At 43.6% G+C, this 22993-nt stretch overlaps 1 protein-coding gene across 18 annotated transcripts in view; it reads left to right on the plus strand.

Annotated features, from left to right (window-relative positions):
- The window catches only part of EZH2 (enhancer of zeste 2 polycomb repressive complex 2 subunit), an 86642-nt gene extending 64124 nt beyond the window's left edge, over positions 1-22518 (plus strand). For 15 of the 18 annotated variants that reach the window (XM_073238274.1, XM_073238268.1, XM_073238270.1 and 12 more), the window contains 16 exons: positions 1976-2096; positions 3021-3161; positions 4509-4611; positions 5102-5265; positions 12693-12784; positions 14122-14359; positions 14903-15072; positions 15487-15581; positions 16557-16597; positions 16977-17102; positions 17766-17944; positions 19401-19496; positions 19895-19976; positions 20638-20718; positions 20891-20975; positions 22188-22518. In XM_073238274.1, coding sequence (XP_073094375.1) covers positions 1976-2096; positions 3021-3161; positions 4509-4611; positions 5102-5265; positions 12693-12784; positions 14122-14359; positions 14903-15072; positions 15487-15581; positions 16557-16597; positions 16977-17102; positions 17766-17944; positions 19401-19496; positions 19895-19976; positions 20638-20718; positions 20891-20975; positions 22188-22248 — 1875 coding nt within the window. In that variant the 3' untranslated portion in view covers positions 22249-22518. The remainder of the gene's footprint in view (positions 1-1975; positions 2097-3020; positions 3162-4508; positions 4612-5101; positions 5266-12692; positions 12785-14121; positions 14360-14902; positions 15073-15486; positions 15582-16556; positions 16598-16976; positions 17103-17765; positions 17945-19400; positions 19497-19894; positions 19977-20637; positions 20719-20890; positions 20976-22187) is intronic. The other 3 variants (XM_073238273.1, XM_073238278.1, XM_036999400.2) reach the window with 1 other exon arrangement.
- Positions 22519-22993: the final 475 nt, after the last annotated feature.

Consider the following 22993-nt stretch of genomic DNA (forward strand, 5'->3'; position numbering starts at 1 on the left):
TTAACACAGTTTTAGACAGTATGTTATTAAATGATGATGTACACTATGAAGTATTCTCTGGGCTTACAGAACACAAGCTTAAGTATATTTCTGCAGGTAACCCTGACCCAATAGCTTCTGTAATGAAATATTAGTGTTTAATTAATTGTAGAAGGGTGACAGAGGACAGAACAAAGAAATTTGAGTGTGCATTTTTGAGTTGTGTTGTTAAATAAAAAATACAGTTTTATTATTTGATATATAAAATACTAAGGCTAATAAAATGTTGATGGAAGTCCTGGTGAGTGAGCCTACCCTAGAGAATTACCAAACTAAAAAAATACATGTTTCTAATGTCTTTAGTAACTTTTTTCTTAAAGACTTTACCATAGAGGGCTAAAGGCAAACTTCACCTACTCTTCTGCAGTTGCATAAATCTGCACTTAAGGCTTTGTTCAGAAACATTTAGTTTGAGAGTCATATTCTAAGAGCTTAAGGGAGGTTTCATATTTGTACAGACTAAAATTCTGAAAGAATATAATGTTTAAAATTGTCAATAAATATTACTTAAGAGTCATCTATGGGTTTTATTGGTCACTGACCAAAGCAAACTCAGCCACTATCTCCATTACGGCTGGAATATGTTTTGGGGAGCAAAGGTCATGTGGATTCAGTTGGGGAGATGAGAGCCAGCTGTCACTTAAGTCGGCTTTGCTTCCAAAGAGTCAGCTCCTAGTTTCAGTGAGATTAGTGTGAGATGTGATGACAGCCAGACATTAGTTGTATGTAAGCTTCAGTCTGAGTAGATGAATATATTAAAATCTAAATTTTCATTTTATACTCCACATGTACTTTTTCTCCCAGTTTCCATTTTTCCTGTTTGTCTGAGGCACTCTTATCTTCATGAAGTCTGCATTTTCATCAAGGGACTATTTGAGATGTCTTTGCCTTGGTATTTCCTGCCTGTTACCCTTGGCAGTGCCTTATGTGTCTCATGGCCTTTTCCCACCATGCCCTTCTCCGTGCATCATGGTCCACGCTCAAGGCACCTCCCATTAGATAGACAGCTGCTGTGTCTCCTGCCAGTCTTGGCCAATCCATTCTGTCAGAGTCATTGCTGTAAAGGTCTGTTTTAAACCAATACCCTGTTCAAAGGCCTCTTAAGATGTAGACTTGTCCTCATTTTAATCTCTTTAAATGTGGACTTCAGTCTTTATGTGTAATCACTGTGTTTTTTTCGTTGTTAACACCACCCCCCACCCCATCGCTGCCTGGGCCTTGTCTCAGGCAGTACTCGGCTCTCCGCGCACGGGGTCTCTGAGCCTTGGCTGCACCCTCTTTCTTCCCTGAGCTCTTCCAGACCTTGATGGGAATTCGTCTCTCATCTTTATTAGCATTATCCATTTTTATGTGCACCTTGTTCACCTCAATATTGAACTATGTTATTGTAGAATGTGCTTATTTTGTGTATTAGAGTAAATCCTTTTGGCATAAACTTAAAGGACCATCGATACTCTATTTTACATTATAAGAATTTTATTATGTTGAATGTCTCTTAATAACAAATCTCAAAGTTTAGAAGTCTTTACATTTTGTGGGGGGCAGGTATGGTATTTGTAGAGATGATAAGCCACATTTCATTGATTTGAAGACTTTTTAACATATGAAATGGGAATGTGTCTTAAAATTGATGAGTCATATTGTAATTAGAGCATTTTTTTCAAGAGGTACATAAAATGATGTTAAGTTTTATGATTGATGATGTTAGATTAGGTAAGTACAATATTTCTTAAATTTTTTTGCCTACAAATATTTTGTTTTCTCAGATATGCTTTTTGCTGAGAAGGAGCTGTTATTTATAGCTTTCAGTGTTTGCTATTAGTTTGGATCTGGAGAACTGGGCAAAGACATAGACTTGTGAAAAAACTGTATTACTTTGACTGTAAAAAAAAATTATTGTTTAAGCCTGCTTAAAAAATTTTTTTTTTACCTTTAGGTAGAAGATGAAACTGTTTTACATAACATTCCTTATATGGGGGATGAAGTTTTAGATCAGGATGGGACTTTCATTGAAGAACTAATAAAAAATTATGATGGAAAAGTCCATGGGGATAGAGGTGAGCTATGTGCTTTTTCTCTTGGAAAGAGGGCCAAAGAATTGAGAGAGATTTCAGTTTTAAGCATAGGTATGAAAAATATTTTTTTACTGTTAAAATTAAGTTTTGTGCTGGATAGGCTTGGGCTCATAAGCCTAAAACTTTCAGCGTTTTCCGTAACCCTTTTTTTAAAAAAAATTTTTATTAAGGTATCATTGATATATATCTCTTATGAAGGTTTCACAAGAAAAATAGTGTGGTTATTACATTCACCCTTATTATCGAGTCCCCCCCTAACTATTCTTAAACTGGGGTTATGTTTGCCACTTGAAAATTATGCAGAGTTGGTTATAACATAATGTCAATAATATGTCAAGTAAGTAGCATTATTTGAGTATATGTAGGTCTTAAGATTTCCTAGCAGTGAAATCAGTTAGGATTCGGGCTCTGCTTATGTGACATGGGCTCCAAAGGACCCTGTGCCCTGAAGTGCCTCTGTGAGGCCATGCGGGGCTGCAAGCGCTGCCAGTGGTTGCGCCTGCAGTGTTTGGGGTCCTGGAGAGCCTGTGAAGGTGTCTGGCAGGAGCTAGCTCGGAACGCTGCCCTCTTGTGTGCTCACTGGTAGTGGAAAGCGGGGTCTGCCAGATACGCTGTTTGGGAGGAGCCTCAGGTTGCAGGTGGCCTCAAGGATTAGGTGTGTAGTGGCAGGCACTGGAAGCTTTTGGGGAGGGATGGTTAAAGACAAAACGACACTTGTTGAAGATGGATTCTGCTTCCCAACTTTGCCTCAGGCCTGTCCTGCAGATGACCGTTTTCTCCTCGTCTTGACGATGGTAGTGCTGACTGACGGGCTCTGCCTGTTCTCCACACTAGAAGAGGCATCCGTAAACTGGTCGTTACCTCTTACCTTTGTGTATTTCTGATATCTGACTTGATGAATTTCAGAATGTGGGTTTATAAATGATGAAATCTTTGTGGAGTTGGTGAATGCTCTTGGCCAGTACAATGACGACGACGACGATGACGATGGAGGTGATCCTGACGAAAGAGAAGAGAGACAGAAAGACCCAGAGGGGGGCCGAGATGGTATGTACGTCTGTCTGTCCGGGTGGCGTGGCCATGACTGCGTTTCCCAGAAACCACGCAGAGTATGAGCAGGTCTCAATTCCTTCTTTCTCTCTCACATTACTAGCCTAATCAAAATTAGAATACTATTTGTAACATTTCATCCTGTCCTTGAGTGCTTTTATTTCCCTTTCTAGCAAAAGAACATACTGTGTTTTGTGTTTCGCCGGGCGGGCAGCCATCGTCATTGTTGTAGTGAGCCGCTCACTTGGGTGAAATGGGAGTGAACGAAAAACACGGACAGACAGACAATGGCTGCAGCAGCCCCGATGTGGCGTGGCTCCTTTATTTTCATACTGCCTTTCTCGGACCCCAGCCAAGTGCTATACTCATCTTTCCCTTTCAGGGGGGACAGGCCAGAACATCTTGTTGATTTCTTAGAATCTGCCCAGTAAGCAGGGACGGTGTTTTCACACATCCCTAAGGTCTCCCTGTTTTCAGCGTGAAGTGTCCTGGCTCGTTTTCGAGGACAAGATATGCTTTTGTGGGCAGATAACTTCCAAGGACGGCACCAGTTGTTCTCAAGCTGGTGCTTCCTTGTGCCGTGTTCAGACGTGGGGGAAGACAAAGGCCACCCCCTACCATTGTGATATGTAACGTATCGGTCACTGACTGTGGACAAGTAGTGTGCTCAACACTGTGGACCAGCTCGCTTGATCCCCGTAATGTTGGATAGAGTGGATGTTATTGTTAGTTCCATTTTATGGTTGAAGAGGTGAGGTTAAGTAATTTATTTAAGATTTCATTATTGAGAAGAACAGAACCCGGGACACTGATGGTGACCAGCTCTGACTGCTTCCGAGCCCGTGCCTGTAGCCCCTGCACCAACTGTGGCTTCCCAGAAAAACAGGATCCCAAGTCAAAGCTGATAGTTGGTGGAGATTTGGCAAAGCTCGTTATGAAGACAGCATAGAAGAGTTTGGGGAAAACTGCAATTTCAAAGCAGCATGGAAGTTTTATAACAGGCACTTTAGTGATCATCTAGTTCATTTTACAGACAAGGAAACAGACCCAAGTATACAGTGACTGGCCAAGGTCACATCACCGGTTAGTGGCGGAGGGGGGGTCAGAACGAAGAGGCAGAACCCCCTGCCTCCCAGGGCTCTTGAAACTTTCATATCTAATTTTGAAGTTTTGTTTGACCTAACGGCATTCTGAAGATACACATACAATACATTAGAAGTAAGTGAAACATAAAGTTAGCAATTTCTTAGAAAATGATCTTTGTTAGATACAGTTGTGTGGAGAAAATGAACGATTGAAAACTTAACTTTTATTCTTTTTCTCCTTTCACATTTTCCTGTTTAGATAAAGGAAGCCGCCCACCTCGGAAATTTCCTTCTGATAAAATTTTTGAAGCCATTTCTTCAATGTTTCCAGATAAAGGCACAGCAGAAGAGCTAAAGGAAAAGTAAGATTTATCATTTTGAGGTGATCTTGCCTTGTATGGTACGTAACTTACCATCTTGGTTTATCAGGGATGGAGCCACTCTGCGTCATGTGTTCTCAACGTTTGCAGGATCCTGCAGGCAGCATGTCTCTGTGACGCTCTCCTGCAGAGCATGTGCTGTAGATAGAACACACACACGCAGTTCACAGTAGTACATGGACAGGTAAATTTCTCTGGACATTTGTAGAAATTTTACTGCAGTTGATTAATTTTATTAATGATATTTTTCATGATAGATCTGAACCGTATCAGTGAACTTGATTCTTGATACATACCATGCATAATATTTAATTGACTCTTCAGCTAAATAAAGGTTATAGGTGAAATCTTTTCTTTTTGGTTTAGGCAAGATAAACGTCAAAACTAATACACAAAACCTTTTAGAAACTTTGTTTTCAAAAAGATAAGTGTTTGTTTCATCTTGATTTATGTTTCTGTTGGTTAATGTTAGGTATAAAGAACTCACCGAGCAGCAGCTCCCGGGCGCACTTCCTCCTGAATGTACCCCGAACATAGACGGACCGAACGCCAAGTCTGTTCAGAGGGAGCAAAGCTTGCATTCATTTCATACACTTTTCTGTAGGCGATGTTTTAAATATGACTGCTTCCTACATCGTAAGTGTAATTATTGTACGTTTTCATTTTCTATATTTGTTGTGGAATTATGTCTGAAAGCAACTTGGAAAGTGTTGTCATTTATTACAACTAGATTTTATGATTTAATCTTGCAGTAAAGATAAAAAAATATTAGGATTAGAGTATTGATTTTTTTCTAATGTGTCGCTTAAGGGCTACTCCGAAGTGTTTTCATGTGTTTGACCTGACGGCTGCCTCCTACTTGGACTGTAGTAACTTTTCCATGAATGCTAACCAAACAGTTGTTTTATAAGAAAACTTTTGCTATGAACTAGCTGATAGCCCAGAGCAACACTGTCAGTATTGAAGATGTTTATGTATATATTCTTATCTATTTAGTGTTAAATCTTTATTTTTAGGTCCTTTGGGTAAGTTATTAAAAAAAATAGCTACATTTGAATCCAGGTAAAGCATAAAGTGTTCTTAGTGAAAGTTAAGTATGGCACATAGAACATTATTTTTCTGACATAGCCAGGGAATGAGGTTTCTTAGTATATTTTCCGGGTAACTGGAACTTCTTTCTTTAAGACAGTTGAGAAAGTGCTACTTTCAAGGCACAAATTTTGAAAATTTCATACCGCCTAGTTTTCTAAGCAGGGTTTACTTAACATAGGTTAGCTCTTTTCTTTATCATATTTCAGTGCGGCCATCAATGGCACGGTAACACCTTTTGGGACTTTGGACCTGTGTAAAGTGGTTTTCCCTGTATACTGGGTGGCCCCACACTGCTTTGTCTTTTGAGTTCCATTGTCTACCTTTCACAGAATTTTTTCCCTCACTACCCAGTGGTATTGCTTAAGCCACTCAGCCTACCCAAACAACCGCATACCGCATCTCACCCCGTGTGGGGTTTGCTCTGGATACCCGCTTTCACTTGCAGCTCAAAGTTTGCTGTGTGGGGAATATCTTCGTCTGGAAATGATGATCTGTGTGTGCATGCAGTAGTAGCAGTTTCTTTATCTGAAGTTAGAAAAAAAATTCAAGTGGAGTTTTAGAATTATCCTTATATCCCTTCTTCTTGCTGTTAACCATATGTCTGGTCTAGTTTAAGTATGAGTTGTCAGTTGTAGTGAAACGTCATAAGTAAGCCATTTGTGACGTCTGCCATCAGACAGCTCTCAAGTATCTCACTGTGGGCTTGGCAGTGCTGTCTTTACACAGCCCTGAAGGAGTTGCCTTAACTGCATTTCATTCCCCTGTAAGCAGGATCATTTTATAAACTATGTCCACTTCTTAGGAAGGATATTGTAAATTGCACTCAGATACCAATATAGCAGAACAGTTGGGTGGAAGCTCTATTTTGGAGGAAGTGAAATGGTCCCTTCTATTTGTTGTTATAGATGTGTCATTTCATGTACTTTTTTTGTCATACAAAAGAACCAAGAAAGTGGGATATTACTTATAATATTATTACAAGAGTCATTTTATTGTGCTGTTTAGACAGGAGTAATTTTGATGAACTTTGAAGCTGTCAGTTGTCTCATTCAGGCTGGGGAGAAGAGGAGAGAACTGTTGAAGTTTAATGAAATAGGCTTCTGGGGGCCTGATGTGGGGCACCCTTGGAGCCCTTGGGAGCACTGGGTGCACAACTGCTGTGCCCACCTTCCCTTCTTTTTACACTAGAGCCAATATCTTCATAATTAGGCTTTAACATGTTTATGCTTTACACTAACTTTGACAGAACATCACACATGTTTTTCTTAGGTAAACCAAGTCATTAAATAAGTTATTAAACATGTTAAATACATCATTCTGTGCCTTAGTTTTGTTTTTGGCTATATAATGAGAATAAAGTGCACATAAGCTGTCAGGGAGGACTGGTTCATCACTGTGTGTAAGGTACAGCAGTGCCCGGCTCACGTAGCTATTGGTATTTTTTGAGTAGATCATCATTCACATCACATGCATCTCGAACGTATTAGAAGGTGTCCAGGAAAGTCTCCTTCCCACTTCTGTCGCCATCTTTGGAGTCGTACTGCCCGCTCCTGAAATTAAACCCTGCACGTTCTTCTGTATCTTTTCTATGGTTTCTTTTGGCAAATACAAATATGTTCTTCTTTTTCTGGCCATCCTATTCCAGAGGTGCCATACTCTTCAGGCTTTTCCGTTTTCTGACTTAATACTGTAGATGCTATTCCTTGTAAGACAGCTGTGTAGTCTTCCACTGTAGGAGGCCCTGTAGCTCACTGAACTGGTCCCCAGTGGTCAACGTGGGCTCGTTTCAAGCCTTTTGCTGTAACAGCGCCACAGTGATAACCTTGCTTGTAGCTGTACATCCCTTCCACACGTGCAGGTGAGCCTGACCCGCTCCAGATGTTGCCAAGTGACCTGCCATATGGCGATATGCCGGTTTTAAGGACCTACAAGCAGAGTAAGAATGCCTGAGTTCCCCAGAGCCCTGCCAATGCAGTATGTTAAAAACTAATTTAGATTTGTATTGATTGAAAGAGAAGTTACTTTTTGCATAGTTTAATATGCTTTTTTCTTTCTATATGTTTGAGAGATTTATATTTTATTGTCTCTGAATTATTTTTGTCCTTTGGCTTGTTGGTCTTTATCTGATACTCTGAGGCTCTTTATATTGTCAGGAAATTAGTTCTTTTGAGATAAGTTGCAGATTTTTTTCCCCAGCTTGTTTGGCAAAAATCCCACAAGCAAAGTCTGAAGTTTTAGAGGGCCATTGAGCAGCTTATCAGCCAGTTTCCCTCCTCCAGGATTATAAGGGTTCTCACTTTTTTCCTGGTACATTTTAGGGTTTATATCTTTATCTACAGCTGATCCGCTTGGAATTAATTCTGATAAAAGTTTGGATCCAACTCCTCCTCCCTATTGCCCGGCTACCTAGTTGTTTCCAGACCTTGTAGAGTTCCTCTTTCTCTGCCGTGAGATGCTGTGCTCCCTTTGCTGCCTGTCATGTGTTTTGGGGTCTGTTTCTGGTCTTTGCATTCTGTGGTTCCTTTAGTCTGTCTGTCCAGGAGGCTTTATTCTGAGATCTGGCTATTGTTGTTCTATATGAATTTTAAAAGTAGTTAATTTAATTAAAAAATAAAAGGTCTAGGTGGTATGTTTATTGGGATCCCATTCAATCTGTAAGTTACCTACGGAGAAATTGATGTTGTTAAATGAGGATTAAGTGTATCCAATCATAGAAGTAGGTTTCCCCCCTGTCCTTTTATACAGTAGTGTTTTCCTCCTGCGGCTTTTGCACATGCTGTGGAAGATGCTTTCTAGGTGTTACGTGCGAAGCTGCTGTTGTCGGCCCTCTTCCTTCTTACAGGTGTATTTTAGATCCGCCCTGACCGCAGCTGCTGGGAGATGGCTCTGAGTTCCCCAGCCGTGCGCTCGCACCGTCTGCGGTAACTGGCGCCTCGGCTGGCTCCCGCCGCTCGCACGCCCATTTCCTTCTCCCGTCTGTGCCGGCTTGTATCTCCAGCGCAGTGTGGAATGATAGTGGTGCCAGTAGATGAACCTTCTGTTGTTTCTGGATCAGTTTTGGAAAATTATCCATCTCAATCAGGTTTTAGAATTAATTTGTCTAAGTGTTGATCTCTGTTTTAATGATTCTTTTATTTCAGTGAATATTTTCTTGTTTATTTCATTTTCCTTTCTTGATGACACTAAGAAGTGGTTTATTTATGTATTTTAAAACTGTATTTTTCCTTCAGAGAATCAATTACTGTATTGATTTTTGTCTCTGATCTCTGAGTTTGGCATTTATGTTTTCATCCTTTCCTTCTTTTGGATGTTTAGCGCAATGAATGTTCTCAGAGCATTGTTTCAGCGTCTCTCAGGTTCTGACATTTGGCATTATTATTATTACTACTTTTAAGGAATATTAAGGAATGTTATATATATTCATTGTTTAAGGGAGAAATTTTTTTAACTTTCAAGTGAAAGGGCCTTTTTGGATGTTAACTGTTTTTATTTATTTCTGTGCCAGTAGCCTTACAGATAATAAGGAAGATTTTTTTGATGGTAGGGGATTGGCAGTTCACCTGGGCCAGAAGCTTAGTATCTGACCATGGCTCTTTTCTGTTAAAGGGACTTGAATGTTCTAATGAGCCTTGAAGATAAATGGTTTTGGTCAGGGAACTAATCTCACTTTACATTCCAAATAACTTCAGATCACAGGCCATTAGGTAAGTTGTTCTGCAAACTTGGAATCATGGTAAAATCCTGATAATAAAGTTTCGACCTAAAATTGGCTGTCTGGTCGTTTGACCCTGTGTTAGAGGAACCAGGGTCAGCTTCTGAATTGTCTCTGTTGGACACACTTCCAAGGGGGGTGGAGGGAAGGAAGGAACCAGCAAGAGAATTGTGCATGGGAAATGTAGTGGTTTTCTTTGTGTATAGGACCAAAAATAGAACTTTTAATGGAGTGTTTTGATATGCTTTCTGTCATCTCAGTGGCTTACAGAGGAATCGATTTTATTTATTCATTCATTTATATTTTAATTTTTTATTTTTATTAAGGTGTGAAGGTTTCACATGAAAAATATTGTTACTACATTCACCCATATTATCAAGTCCTCCCCCCCCATACCTGATGCAGTCACTGTCCATAAGTGTAGTAAGATGCCAGAGTCACTACTTGTCTTCACAGAGTCCATTTTAAACATAATCAACTGTGTCAGTTTGTCCTTTTTGGTATTATGTGGCAATCTGAATGTTGTTTTTAGAATGTGCATTAATGTTGATGGTTGACATTTTAACATTTTCAGTGGTTAGAATTTCAGAATTCAAAATTTGTAGTTGATGGTTGGCTTTTTTTTTCCAGATACGGGATTGAAAGTTCAGACACACTGTGTTCATCTTTGTCATGCAATTAATGGTAATTTAACTCTAAACCTCAGTTTTCCCCATTTATGAAATGGGGATGAGGATCCTAGTACACAGCAGATACTGTGAGGATTGAATGAGAGAATGCCTATAGCCTCAGTGCGCCTCCGCCCACTGCTGCTGTCCTGTGCTCTGGATACTGACATCGCCATTCTGTGATGTGCTTTTTTTTTTTTTTGAGAGGGCATCTCTCATATTTATTTATCAAATGGTTGTTGACAACAATAAAATTCTGTATAGGGGGTCAATGCTCAATGCACAATCATTAATCCATCTCAAGCCTAATTCTCGTCAGTCTCCAATCTTCTGAAGCATAATGAACAAGTTCTTAAATGGTGAACGAATTCTTACATAGTGAATAAATTCTTACATGGTGAACAGTACAAGGGCATTTATCACAGAAACTTTCGGTTTTGATCACGCATCATGAATTATAAACAATCAGGTCAGATATGAATATTCGTTTGATTTTTATACTTGATTTATATGTGGATCCCACATTTCTCCCTTTATTATTATTATTATTTTTATTTTTAATAAAATGCTGAAGTGGTACGTAGATGCAAGATAAAGGTAGAAAACATAGTTTAGTGCTGTAAGAGGGCAAATGTAGATGATCAGGTGTGTGCCTGTAGACTAAGTGTTAATCCAAGCTAGACAAGGGCAGCGAAACATCCACGGATGCAGAAGATTTCTCTCAAAACAGGGGGGGTGAGGTTCTGAGCCTCACCTCTGTTGATCCCCAGTTTCTCACCTGATGGCCCCCCTGCGACTGTGCCTGTCTTAGGTTGTTCCTCCCTTGAGGAATGTGATATGCTTTTTAAATGAAAGTCTAATATCTGTGATATAAACAGAATTTTTATGGTTCTAACTATAAGTATATTCCAGTATGAATTTTTTCCTAAAACCAAGTTCCAGTCAGAGCAGACAAGATCAGTACTCTGAGCTGAAGTTAACATATAAGGTCATTAATTTTGTTGTCACCACATGATGACAGAGAGGAAGTATTTAAGAGGGTGGTGTGTGCTGATGAGAGTGAGTTCAGAGCCCAGTAGAGGCTCGCGGTCTCCCTCTCCCTCCCTGCGGTGGAGAGCTGGGAATGGGGGGGGGTCTGATCATGTGTACTGCCAACCAACTGGGTGCATGTGTTACTCTTTGTTCTCTTTGTAAAGTCATCACTGGAAATAGGGGATTGCTAAGGTTTGCTATTTGAAAAGATTACTTTCAGTATTCTGGAAATCTAAATAGTCAAGACATTACTGAAGAGGGAATTCTTAGTTTTCCTAAAGAATTAAAGTTTGGAATTCTGCTGATGGAAATCTAGTTACAGGAACAGTTCTCTTTATTTAGCTAGATGCAATGTGAATTAAGAAGAATGGCAGTTTTTAATTTTTAAAAGTACCTTTGATGATTGGCACGTTAATTTTTCCTTTATAGCCTGAACTTGTTCGTATCTTGGAGACACATGGAGGCTTCCGATGAGCATGCGGTTACCTCCCTCTGGCTTAGTGACAGCCTCTGTGCGGGGCCAGCAGAGGCTCCTGTCCCCGTCTGTGCATGTGGCGTGTGTGTACAGGTACACACGTCCTCTGAATTTTCACTGCATCAGGCAGTATGGGGTGTGGTAGAGGAGCCATTCAAACTAAAGCAGACTTTACTAAAAATGTGTTTATGCCAGCACAGGCCAGTGGCCATCCTGGTTTTGGATTGATGTCATTCCACGCTGCTGCTGCGACCTGGACCTCGGGTGCTTGGTTTTTGTATTTGAGGGCTCTGTGCATGTTCAAAATGTAATCCAGCATATTTGATATGGAATTTGTACTTTGAATTTCAACTGAATTTAAAAACATAACTTTGTCCTCTTTTTCCTCCTTTCCCTTGTCTGTTTTTGTTTTCTATTTCAGTTGTTTGGCTAGAAGTGTGGCTTCTTACAAATATTTTTTAGATGATTTGCTTCATGAGCCTGTATCGCTTGCTTTTATAGAAATTTAAATGATTTCCATCTTGTGTAATTCTGAACAGGACCTTCGTAGTTGTGCCTTTGTGCCATGGGAGCGAGCTTTCCCAAGAGGCCCCAGAGTCCCCCTGCCCTTCTGCCCTGCTGTTTGCGTCCCCGCGGGCTCTAGTCAACCTGTTCCCACATTATTAGGGGTTTTAAGTTCAAACACTACCTTTCTGAACCCTAAGGTATCCGACCACTGCATTTTCCAGTAGTTAGGTGCTGACTATAGGTTCTTACTGCATTCTTGAATTATGCCTTGAATCCAAGACATTGGATTTTAGTATTCTGAGTCTGTCCTCTGTATCTTTCAATCTGATTGTGTTATCCTTGCAAGAAGATGAGAACTCACTGATCATCCCAGAATTCACTGTCCCCTCCCCACTTACGGGCTGGGGAGGAGTGGAGGTGCTCTGCAGGGGCGCGAACACACTGTGATAATGAAGTCTATGATGCAAACCACGTATTAGCAAGTGTGTGAGGTAACTGACTTTTTCCATTGAAAATGGGAAATGAAAAAGTAAATATTGCATAGTTATGTTTGTTTATTTTATGTTTATTTTTGCAGCATTTCATGCAACACCCAACACTTACAAGCGGAAAAACACGGAAACTGCTCTCGACAACAAACCCTGTGGACCACAGTGTTACCAGCATTTGGTAAGCTTGAGTGCTGTAAGGTTGCAGAGGTATTTGAGAAGTCTTACTTTTGAACTTGGTGAGGTCTCCAAAGTCAGCCGTAATACTGTTGTTCCCATGCTTTTACTGGCCCTCCAATAGGCAGGTGTTTCACCCCTGCTGTTTCCCTCCCAGCTCTGACTTACGGCCCATTTTAGGCCTTCATTAAGTGTGTGTTATTCTTTACCTGTTGTTAATCTCTTCAGCAACATTTCTGGGTCTTTTAGGGCCAAGGACTCATGCCTTCCACAGCGTTTCCGAGGGGGGTGGCAGCCCCGGCAGCTCGCCCGCCCCCAGAACGGGTAGTTAGCTGTTTGCCGTGGTCCCCAAGCCTTTTCAGGGGTGCAGCCCTCCTTTGAGCTTTAGACCCACTGTAATTTGAGCTGTATTCTAGGTCCCACAGGTTTTTTTTTTTAAATGTTGGAGAAAAGGTAAGGGTTTAGGAAAATATGACATAGAAAAGTTGTTTTTTACGGGTACTATCTTATTTTTACCATTTCCCCTCTTTGAACCAAGCCACTCCTACCTAGGAACTAAATGGGTATATATTGCCTGTTGGATTTTGGACAGAAGATTCATTGAATGGCACCTGCAGAAGGTATCCTATTTTTAAGCAATTTGGTTTTTGTAGAAATGAAGTATAAACTGTTGGCTGCTCTCAAACTTCTCCCTTCTTTTGTCACTAAAAATGGAATTCTTGAGCACTATTTTATAATGTTCTTTATGAGGCAGAGCTTTATTTGGCTCATCTAAAACGTGTCTGCGGTCTCTCTGTAAACCATTGTCTATACGCCCTGAGGCTGGACTCCTGCACTTTGCGATGCGAATGTGACCCCCCGGCCTGGTCCTCGAGTTCCTCTCATGCCTCCCTGGGGCTGTACATCCCTTACAGGAATTTTATGATTTTATAATTGTATGTCTGAAGAGTAAGGCAGGAATGACAGTCAGCATGTTACCATCTTTAGAAGCCCTGAAATAGGAGAGTCTGACTAGGCGCACGTCAGGTACATGAGTCTCGTAATAATCGACTTTTAAGTGGACTATATGTTACACAAAGTATATTCTATGTTTTAAATTATTAAATTCACAAATGGAGAACAGTCTTGCCTGATTTTGCACTGCTCTAACAATATATAGAACTCATATTTATCTTTCTGAAATTTTCAAACTATCAAAAGCAGATAGAAAACAAGTTAAATATACAAATGATTTGTGAAAAATGGATATGAAAATTTAGCTTGCCTTATGCAGTCCCTTTTCTCCTTCACCAAAATGAGTCATAGACCTTGACCTTGATGCCTGGGTTTCTCACTTTGTAGGAGGGAGCGAAGGAGTTCGCGGCCGCGCTCACAGCCGAGCGGATAAAGACGCCGCCCAAGCGCCCCGGAGGCCGCCGGAGGGGCCGGCTTCCCAACAGCAGCCGGCCCAGCACCCCCACCATCAACGTGCTGGAGTCAAAGGACACGGACAGCGACAGGGAGGCCGGGGCGGAGACCGGCGGGGAGAACAACGATAAGGAGGAGGAGGAGAAAAAGGACGAGACGTCCAGCTCCTCGGGTGCGATGCGCCGGGGGCCGGGTTTGCCCTTTGCTCGGAGACTTGGGTGCTGGGGCGACTGAGGGTGCTGTAGCGGTTGGCTAGTCCCCGTGAGGAGTTCCAGCCCAGAGGGACCCCCGAGGATGTGCGCCGAGCCCTCCTGCCCCCTGCCCCGGACCCACGCCTAGCCTGCGGGGGTGGCGGCCCATCGGGGGTATTTGAGGATCGAGTTTATTTTCATGTGTATGTTTTCCTTTCTCCTTTTTTCTCAGAGTGTGGTGAATTCAGATCATTCAGTTTACTGTTGTTGGTGATTAGATTTTAGTTGTCCTTCCAGTCGTATGAATTACCATGAATAAGAAAGTATGGCCCCATCTGCTTTCATTTTAGGAGGTTGTGTGAAAGGGCGCCCGCCTTCCTGGTTTCCGCGGGGACAGCTCATCCGTAGTGTTTCTAGCCTTCGCTAGACACGGTTCCCTTCCGGCTCTTGCGCTCACCCTGAGGGCTCCTCCGTACTGTTCTCCAATTGTCACCTCTTGACCAGTGCTGATTTTGGTTTTGTAGAAGCAAATTCTCGATGTCAGACACCAATAAAGATGAAGCCAAATAGTGAGCCTCCCGAGAACGTGGAGTGGAGCGGAGCTGAGGCCTCTATGTTCAGAGTTCTCATCGGCACGTACTACGACAACTTCTGCGCCATTGCCCGGCTGATCGGGACCAAGACGTGCAGACAGGTGCGTGTGTCTGACAAAGGTACTGCTTAAGAGCTTCAGACAGAGGGAAGTAAGTGTACAGCCGTTGTCTATACATAAGAGCAGTTCTTGTCTTGGTTATTATTAAGCTCCTGTTCCTCTTCTGAAATTAAGTAAAAATTTTACCCCCCACTGGGAGGAGGTGAAAGAAAATGATTCTTCCAAGTTCTGTGTTTCAGGTTAGGTGGCAGTGGATTTAAAAAAGCCAGTAGGAATTTAGATTTAACCTTGAGACTGTTCACCAGGATGTAACTGTAGCCCCTCTCCCTGCCTGAGGGTCAGGAAGGCACCTGTCTTGCTGTCTGCCTTGTTCCTGGCACCCATCAGAATCCCGGAGCCGACCCATGTTCCTGGCATGTAGAGGGTCCTCACGGCTCTGCCTGTGCCTCTTGCCAGGTGTACGAGTTTCGAGTCAAAGAATCCAGCATCATAGCTCCCGCCCCTGCCGAAGATGTCGATACTCCTCCAAGGAAGAAGAAAAGGAAACACCGGTGAGTTGCTGCACAGTTGCTCCGGGTGGGCACCAAGTGCCACGGGCCAGCGCCTCCATGGGCAGCATTCCTTCTCCTCCCTATTGAACAGAGACTTAAACGGCGGCCAAAACAGAGCTGTGGAGTCTTGTGTCCCTGGGCAGTCGCTGGCCTTCTCCTGTAAGAACACGGCAGCTCTCCGTAGATCTAGTGTGTCGACAGTTATAAAGACTGTGGTTGCCGTGCTGCATTTTGGTTAAGAGAGGCATGTCACAGCTTCTGCAGTAATGGACACGTAAACAGTCCCTGTAAATCTGGGGAGGGCTGTTGTGCACGGAGCCCGTGGGGTTCCAGGGGCCTGGATCTGCCACACGGGCGGCACTGCATCCTGTTCAGAGTGGCCACCTGCTTGAAGCCTGTGTGCGTGTTACCTTTCCAAGGGCTTGTGAGTGAGGGATGAAGGGCAGTCAGTGTTTTCAGGTTGACTTGATTTGGAAGCCAGAACACTGGAGGGATAACTCCCTGGCCTGCCACCTTTTTTAGAAGCATAGTTGGGTGTTAGCTAAAGGAGCATTTAAGTTATGCTCCACAAATCGTATACCTGCTTATGTTACATTTCTTGAATAAATGTAGGGTCAACTTCAAAGAACTTACAAGTCTTTCCCACAGGAATTTAGGCTTTAGTAGATTCTTCTGAATTTTTTGGTTGAAATCTTTTTGACCATATAGCTCAACTGAATGATTAAAGCTGCCTGAAATCAGAGCAAGAATGCAGTGTCAGCATCGTCCATGTCAGAATAAACCAGTAGGTGGACATACCCTGCCCCACACTGGTGGCTATTGGGAGCTGGGTTGTGTGTGACTCTTTCACAGCTACGTGGTTTTAAAGAACTGCTGTATTCACGATGCACAGCCCTCTGTTAAACAGCTCCTGTTTGTTTTGTGCTGTGACTTACATGCTCTAGCTTCATGAAGACCGCTTTTATTGTTTTGCAGGTTGTGGGCTGCACACTGCAGAAAGATACAGCTGAAGAAAGGTTAGCTTCTTTCCATTCAACTTCATTACTAACTTACGTCTCATTTATTCTAGAATAGTAACTAGATTAGATATTCTGATAGATCACAACATCGGATATTCTGATCTTGTGTACATCAGACCAGTTTAAGTGGAGGATGAAAGCTGGCTGGACAGACTGTGTAAGACAGGCAGTTAAAGGAGAAGTGCTCTTGGGGGATGGGGTGTAGTTTCTGCCATCATTTTGGAAACAGGAATGTGTGTGACGTAAATACAGTGAGGAAACCCCTTTGAGCTGCAGAGGCTGGGAGGGCTGGGAGGAGGGAAGTGTGTCCTTGTTCATTGTGTGTGCTCGGCTTAGAGCTCTCTAGAGTGACCTGCATGCTGTTATCTTTGTGCAGACGGCTCTTCTAACCACGTTTACAACTATCAACCCTGTGACCATCCACGGCAGCCTTGTGACAGTTCGTGCCCTTGTGTGATAGCACAAAATTTTTGTGAAAAGTTTTGTCAGTGTAGTTCAGAGTGTAAGTATGTGCTGCTTTGATGCATGAGAATTAAATAGGCTTTTGGTCAGCAATTAAAAATAGTACTTTAAATCAGAAAAAAAACCCTGGCTGCTCTTGCCTGTTGTTTCCTTTAGGAAATCTATTTATTCTGCAGGGATTTATGGAGCCCCGTCATGGGCACTGTGGCAGCATCTCTCCTGGTGTGTATGCAGGCAGGTTAGCCAAATTTGGATTGAAGGAGATTTTTATTTGGTCATCTAAATTAAACCATAGTAAACTCAGTCCACCATGTAAGGGCAATCTAGAAGTTGTCAGGTGTGTGTAGTGAAAGTGTAGTAATGGCAATGAATGAAGCTGCACATGAAGCTTGGATACCAAGGAAGCATCTAGAATTCTGGACTGCCATAGAGTGGTCAAAAACCATGAGTATTATTTAGTCCAAACCCTCCCTTTACACCTACTTTGTAAACGAAAGAACTTTTAAGTGCATGTACTATTTAACAAGTGAAATGGAAAAGCAAGCGTTCGGTGGCGACCCTTTCAGCCTGGCAGCCTTAACCCTCCTGTGCCTTCAGGCTCCTCACTGCAGGGGGTAAGCCTGGGCAGGGAGCCTGAGCCAGGGGCTCGGCACACTTGTCTGTGCTGCCTGCCCATTTTCACCAAGGACACCGTCTCTCTAAGGCCAGAACCGCTTTCCCGGCTGCCGCTGCAAAGCACAGTGCAACACCAAGCAGTGCCCATGCTACCTGGCTGTGCGCGAGTGCGACCCCGACCTCTGCCTTACGTGCGGAGCTGCTGACCACTGGGACAGCAAGAACGTGTCTTGCAAGAACTGTAGTATTCAGCGGGGCTCCAAAAAGGTACGGCACTGTCCCTCCTGGGTGACCGTTTTTAGCTGCTTCTTGAATGATGTTGGCGCCAGGGCGGTATCAGACCATTCGGCTGGGGCCAGAAAGTACTGGTGATGGTGCTGATAGAGGGAGTTGGCTGGTGTGTCATCAGGCGGTACACCCTGGGGGCAATCTCCCTACTCTGGCGTCGGGTGAACCTGTAAAGTCTGAGAGGCAGCCAGGTCTTCATTGCACCAGATTTGGAATAGGAGGGATTTTCCTAGTTTTTTAATAAACGATTTGAATTTATGTCTCCTTAAAGCAAATAAAGTCCCTTTCTTACTGAAGTAGTAGTACTCAAGGTTCCTTCTTGTTCAGAGTGAAAGACAGAAATTGCCAACGGTAGATTTTACAGACTTAGTTCCAGTTTCTTTAATAACCTTGGAAACAACATAGCCAGGAATTGTATAACTGAAGCCTGGGAATTGCATGCAGGTGATTTTTAATTGTAGCACCCAGGAAGTTTATTACTGAACAAAATAAATGAATAGCTGACATTTAACATAGCAGGCCTCGCCTGCGTGTTAACTCCCAATCCTCAGAATTCTGCATCAGGAAGAGCCGTTAACGTCGCTTCACAGGTGAGGAAAGGGGTAGGATCTCAAATCCGGGCGTCCTGGCTCCAGACAAGGCTGCAGACTGGCCACCCTCCAGCGTGCGCAGAGTGTTTGTGTCTTAGCTTCCGAGCTGTTGCGTGATGTGACCGGGACCACAGCGTTCACAGCCGCCGCTCACCCCCAGCCTGTCTCCCCGTCCCACACTCGCTCTCCCTGTGAGACGCGCCTTCAGCTCGTTCTGAGAGCAGGTGGTCGTGTTCAGGTTGACATCGTCTTTGTAGACATATTTTAACTCCTAAGACAGAAAACTATGTGGATGCTTTAACCAACTGGGTCTCGTCTGTTTAACATTATTTAGCTAATTCAGTTTCTGACCAGGGAGGTCCTGGAAAATCTTCCTGATGGGAGAATAGGCCGGATCAGAATAGGAACAGTCAGGAGCTTAGGTGATCAGGGAGCCTTCTTAAAGGTCAAAAGGAAATATGGGACGAAAGCATAGAAATGGGCCATGCTGGCGGGCGTGCAGGCTGTCCTGTCGGGACAGGGCTAGTGAAGCACCCGGGGGGTGTCCCTCAGGGCTCGAACCGAAAGGGCGGCAGCTGGTGATGGGGGTCACTTTGCGGGGGTGGGGTGTCGCCACCACAGGAACCCTTGCTGAAGGGCCCAAGTGCCACGATTCACCAGAAACCAAACAGCGTTTCGCAGTGTTTCAGCCCCTTTGGCAGCAGTCATGAAGTTGACCCCTCCGTTCAGGGCTCTGCAGCCCCCGTGGACAGTCTGGTGGAATTACTGTGTTAGAATTGGTCTGCGGACTTAGGAGATCCTACTTTGTGCCCCTCCTCTGATCGTATGATTGCTTTATTTTCCAGCATTTGCTGCTGGCCCCATCTGATGTGGCTGGCTGGGGGATTTTCATCAAAGATCCTGTGCAGAAAAATGAATTCATCTCGGAATACTGTGGTGAGGTAAGGAAGAGTGAGCCAGTGTCAGGCCGTGAGCCATGCGCCCACCACAGGCATTGATGTGGTGGCCCTGACTTCATGGGGTGGGTCCACTGGGTCTGACCAGAAATAATGCCTGTTTAGTTGTAGAGTCAGGGAAAAGCTACAGGTCTAAGCTTCCATTTGAAATTAACCTACCCAGTTTGCATTTTTTATCCAATAAAAACATTTCTGAGGTGAAGCCCTTGAAACGTTCTCTGATGTATCAGCATGCAGACTGAATGGAAACGAATTGGCCACAGTGACCCTTTTCTTTGTGGAGTGTCCTCAACAACATCTGTGATTCTCGTGATGAGCTTTTGTGTGTTTTCTGGCCAGTGGTGATGACTGGATCCAAAACAGTCTTATCCTGTCTTTCTTAGATTATTTCCCAAGATGAAGCAGACCGGAGAGGGAAAGTGTATGACAAGTACATGTGCAGCTTTCTGTTCAACTTGAATAATGGTAGGTGGCGGGCTGGCTCCTACGCTGCATTGGGAGCCCTTCCACTGGCTTCAAGTAGAAGGGAGTCAGGAATGCGCTCAGAAAGCCCAGGGGTTGATAGCACGCATGTAAGAGCACTTTCATGTGAGCACCTCCTGGATTTCCTGTCCGCCGGCCCAGGCTGGACGCCATCACTGGAGGGGAGGGCGTCCTTCGCACGGAGCCCAGGGACCACGAGGGCACAGCGTCCGCAGACAGGTGCTCTTGGGTAGAGAACATCGGCCGTGGTGGTGCTGCCAGTGCTCAACACCTAACGGCTCAGAATGACTCTCCGATGAAACAAGTAGGACCGGTTCTTGCAGAAACATGTCCCATGAACAGTGTTAACAAAAACCGTAATGGTGAAAATGACGACTCTTGATGTTGGGAGACAGTACTTTTTGCAGTGCGTTGGTCAGTAAATATTATGTGTAGTTGATAATGAACAGCATTTGAGACAATTTTAACCCAGCACAGTGCATTTTCTTCCAAATGTCGTCTCATTCTGAAGTTGGTTGACTGTTTTGCTACTGAAGGTAAACCTTAAAGAACTGTAACTAGTTGTATTTCCAGAATTGTAACAGCTTCGTATTTATTGGTGTATTACTGAAATTGTTACAGACTGTGCCTTTTTTCTCTTCAGATTTTGTGGTGGATGCAACCCGCAAGGGTAACAAAATCCGTTTTGCAAATCATTCAGTAAATCCGAACTGCTACGCCAAAGGTAGGTGCTCCCGGGGCTGGAGTTCCGATAGTGTGACGGCCGGACTTCCCTTTCTGGCCCAGTGGGGCGGCTTGGTGCTTCTGGGGCAGGTGTTTAGAATGGAACGAGTCAGCTGCTTCCCTGTGGCCTGTCTTCATCCAGCTCACGGACACTGCTGTGTATCTTTTTGCAGTTATGATGGTTAATGGAGATCACAGGATAGGGATTTTTGCTAAGAGAGCCATCCAGACTGGTGAAGAGCTGTTTTTTGATTACAGGTGAGTAACAGTACATTTCTAGTGTGACTTGAGGGCCTTTTCTGCCCAGTCTCTGAGCTGTGGACAGAGGCTTCCAGCTCCTTGTAGAGGAGTTGGTTCAGGGTCATCATTTGCTGTGGGCACTGAGGGGAGCTTGGGTGTGCTTTCTTGGTAATGTAGTTTCTTTTTTTCTTATTTTATTTTTTTTATTTTGGTATCATTAATCTACAATTACATGAAGAACATTGTTTACTAGGCTCCCCCCTTCACCAAGTCCCCCTCCCCCCCACATCCCCGTTCACAGTCACTGTCCATCAACATGCTGTAAAATCTGTCCATGCTGTAAAATCACTACTTGTCTTCTCTGTGTTGCACAGCCCTACCCGTGGCCCCCCAATGCTATACATGCTAATCGTAATGCCCCCTTTCTTTTCTTCCTGCCCTTATCCCTCCCTTCCCACCCATCCTCCCCAGTTCCTTTCCCTTTGGTAATTATTAGTCCATTCTTGGGTTCTGTGCTTCTGCTGCTATTTTGTTCCTGCAGTTTTGCTTCGTTGTTATACTCCACAAATGAGGGAAATCATTTGGTACTTACCTTTCTCGGCCTGACTTATTTCACTGAGCATAATACCCTCCAGCTCCATCCATGTGGTTGCGAATGGTAGAATCTGTTTTCTTCTTAAGGCTGAATAGTCTTCCATTGTGTATATGTCCCACATCTTCTTGGTAATGTAGTTTCTATTACAGAGTAAAAACAATGCAGAAAGCTCTATTTTTTGCTCTGTCGTCTGGGGCCTATAGGCTGCCTCTGTTCATAACTGGTTCTGCAGCCTTGTTTGCCTTCAGTGTTACTACATTCACGTCCACTTCATTCTCTCTCGTCGGAGTGCTTACTCCTTACCTTGCTGTTGGGGTCTCTGAATGTTAAGGCACCCTTGGCCAGTGTCCTGCTTGGCCACCGGCCTTTGGCCGGTATGACATTGTCAGGCTCTGTGGGACGAACTGACAAGTTACACATTTAATCCTGTAGCTGCTTACAGACAGACTGTTGTGGGGGGGAAGGCGGGGTCTGCACCCCACCCACCAGGACCTGAGCGAGCCTCAGCGCAACGTCTCTGCTCTCTTCCCGCTGGCCCTTGCTCGGAAGGAGAGGCAGGCTCGTGCGGCCCGGAGGCGGGTGCAGAGCAGGCAGAGGCGCAGGACAGTGGCCATTCCTTTTTCATGCCTTTTCAGATACAGCCAGGCTGATGCTCTGAAGTACGTGGGCATCGAAAGAGAAATGGAAATCCCTTGACATCTGCTACCTCCTCATCCCCCCCCCTCCTCTGTGGAACAGCTGCCTTAGCTTCAGGAACCTCGAGTACTGTGGGCAATTTAGAAAAAGAAAATGCAGTTTGAAATTCTGAATTTGCAAAGTACTGTAAGAGTAATTTATAGTAATGAGTTTAAAAATCAACTTTTTATTGCCTTCTCACCAGCTGCAAAGTGTTTTGTACCAGTGGATTTTTGCAATAATGCAGTGTGGTCCATTTTTCAACTCTGAATAAAGAATACTTGAACTTCCCTTGCTGAGTCGTCTGTCACACAGCCTCACCAGCAGACGGGGAGCAGGGCTGAGTCTCCACTGAGAAAACAGACCCACATGTAACTCGGTTTTTAGTTGTCATTCTCTGACTCTTTTAGTTGCTATTTAATTATAATCTGTATTTACACACAACATACCCAGTTGATTATCTGCCTGATTATAATATTGGTATTGATTATATCTGTGATTGAATAACACCGCTTGCCTCCTGAGACGGGCAGGGCAGGTTCCAGTCGGCTGAGTGGCCCAGCATATGACTCCTCTGGGCCTCATTCTGCAGGTTTAAGCCTCTTCAGCTCTAAATGCCATTAGTCTAGATACAGTCCTTTAGAAATGCAGTTATGTAAATGGATGCCTATAACCAAACCAATTTTATATCTTGAACAAAGGGGTTAAAAAAAACCCTTAAAAGTATCAAGGGAGTGGGGTTCTTGCTCCCTGGCCACCTTACGGC

Source organism: Manis javanica, chromosome 6 (genome assembly GCF_040802235.1).
Source record: "Manis javanica isolate MJ-LG chromosome 6, MJ_LKY, whole genome shotgun sequence".
NCBI lineage: Eukaryota > Metazoa > Chordata > Mammalia > Pholidota > Manidae > Manis > Manis javanica.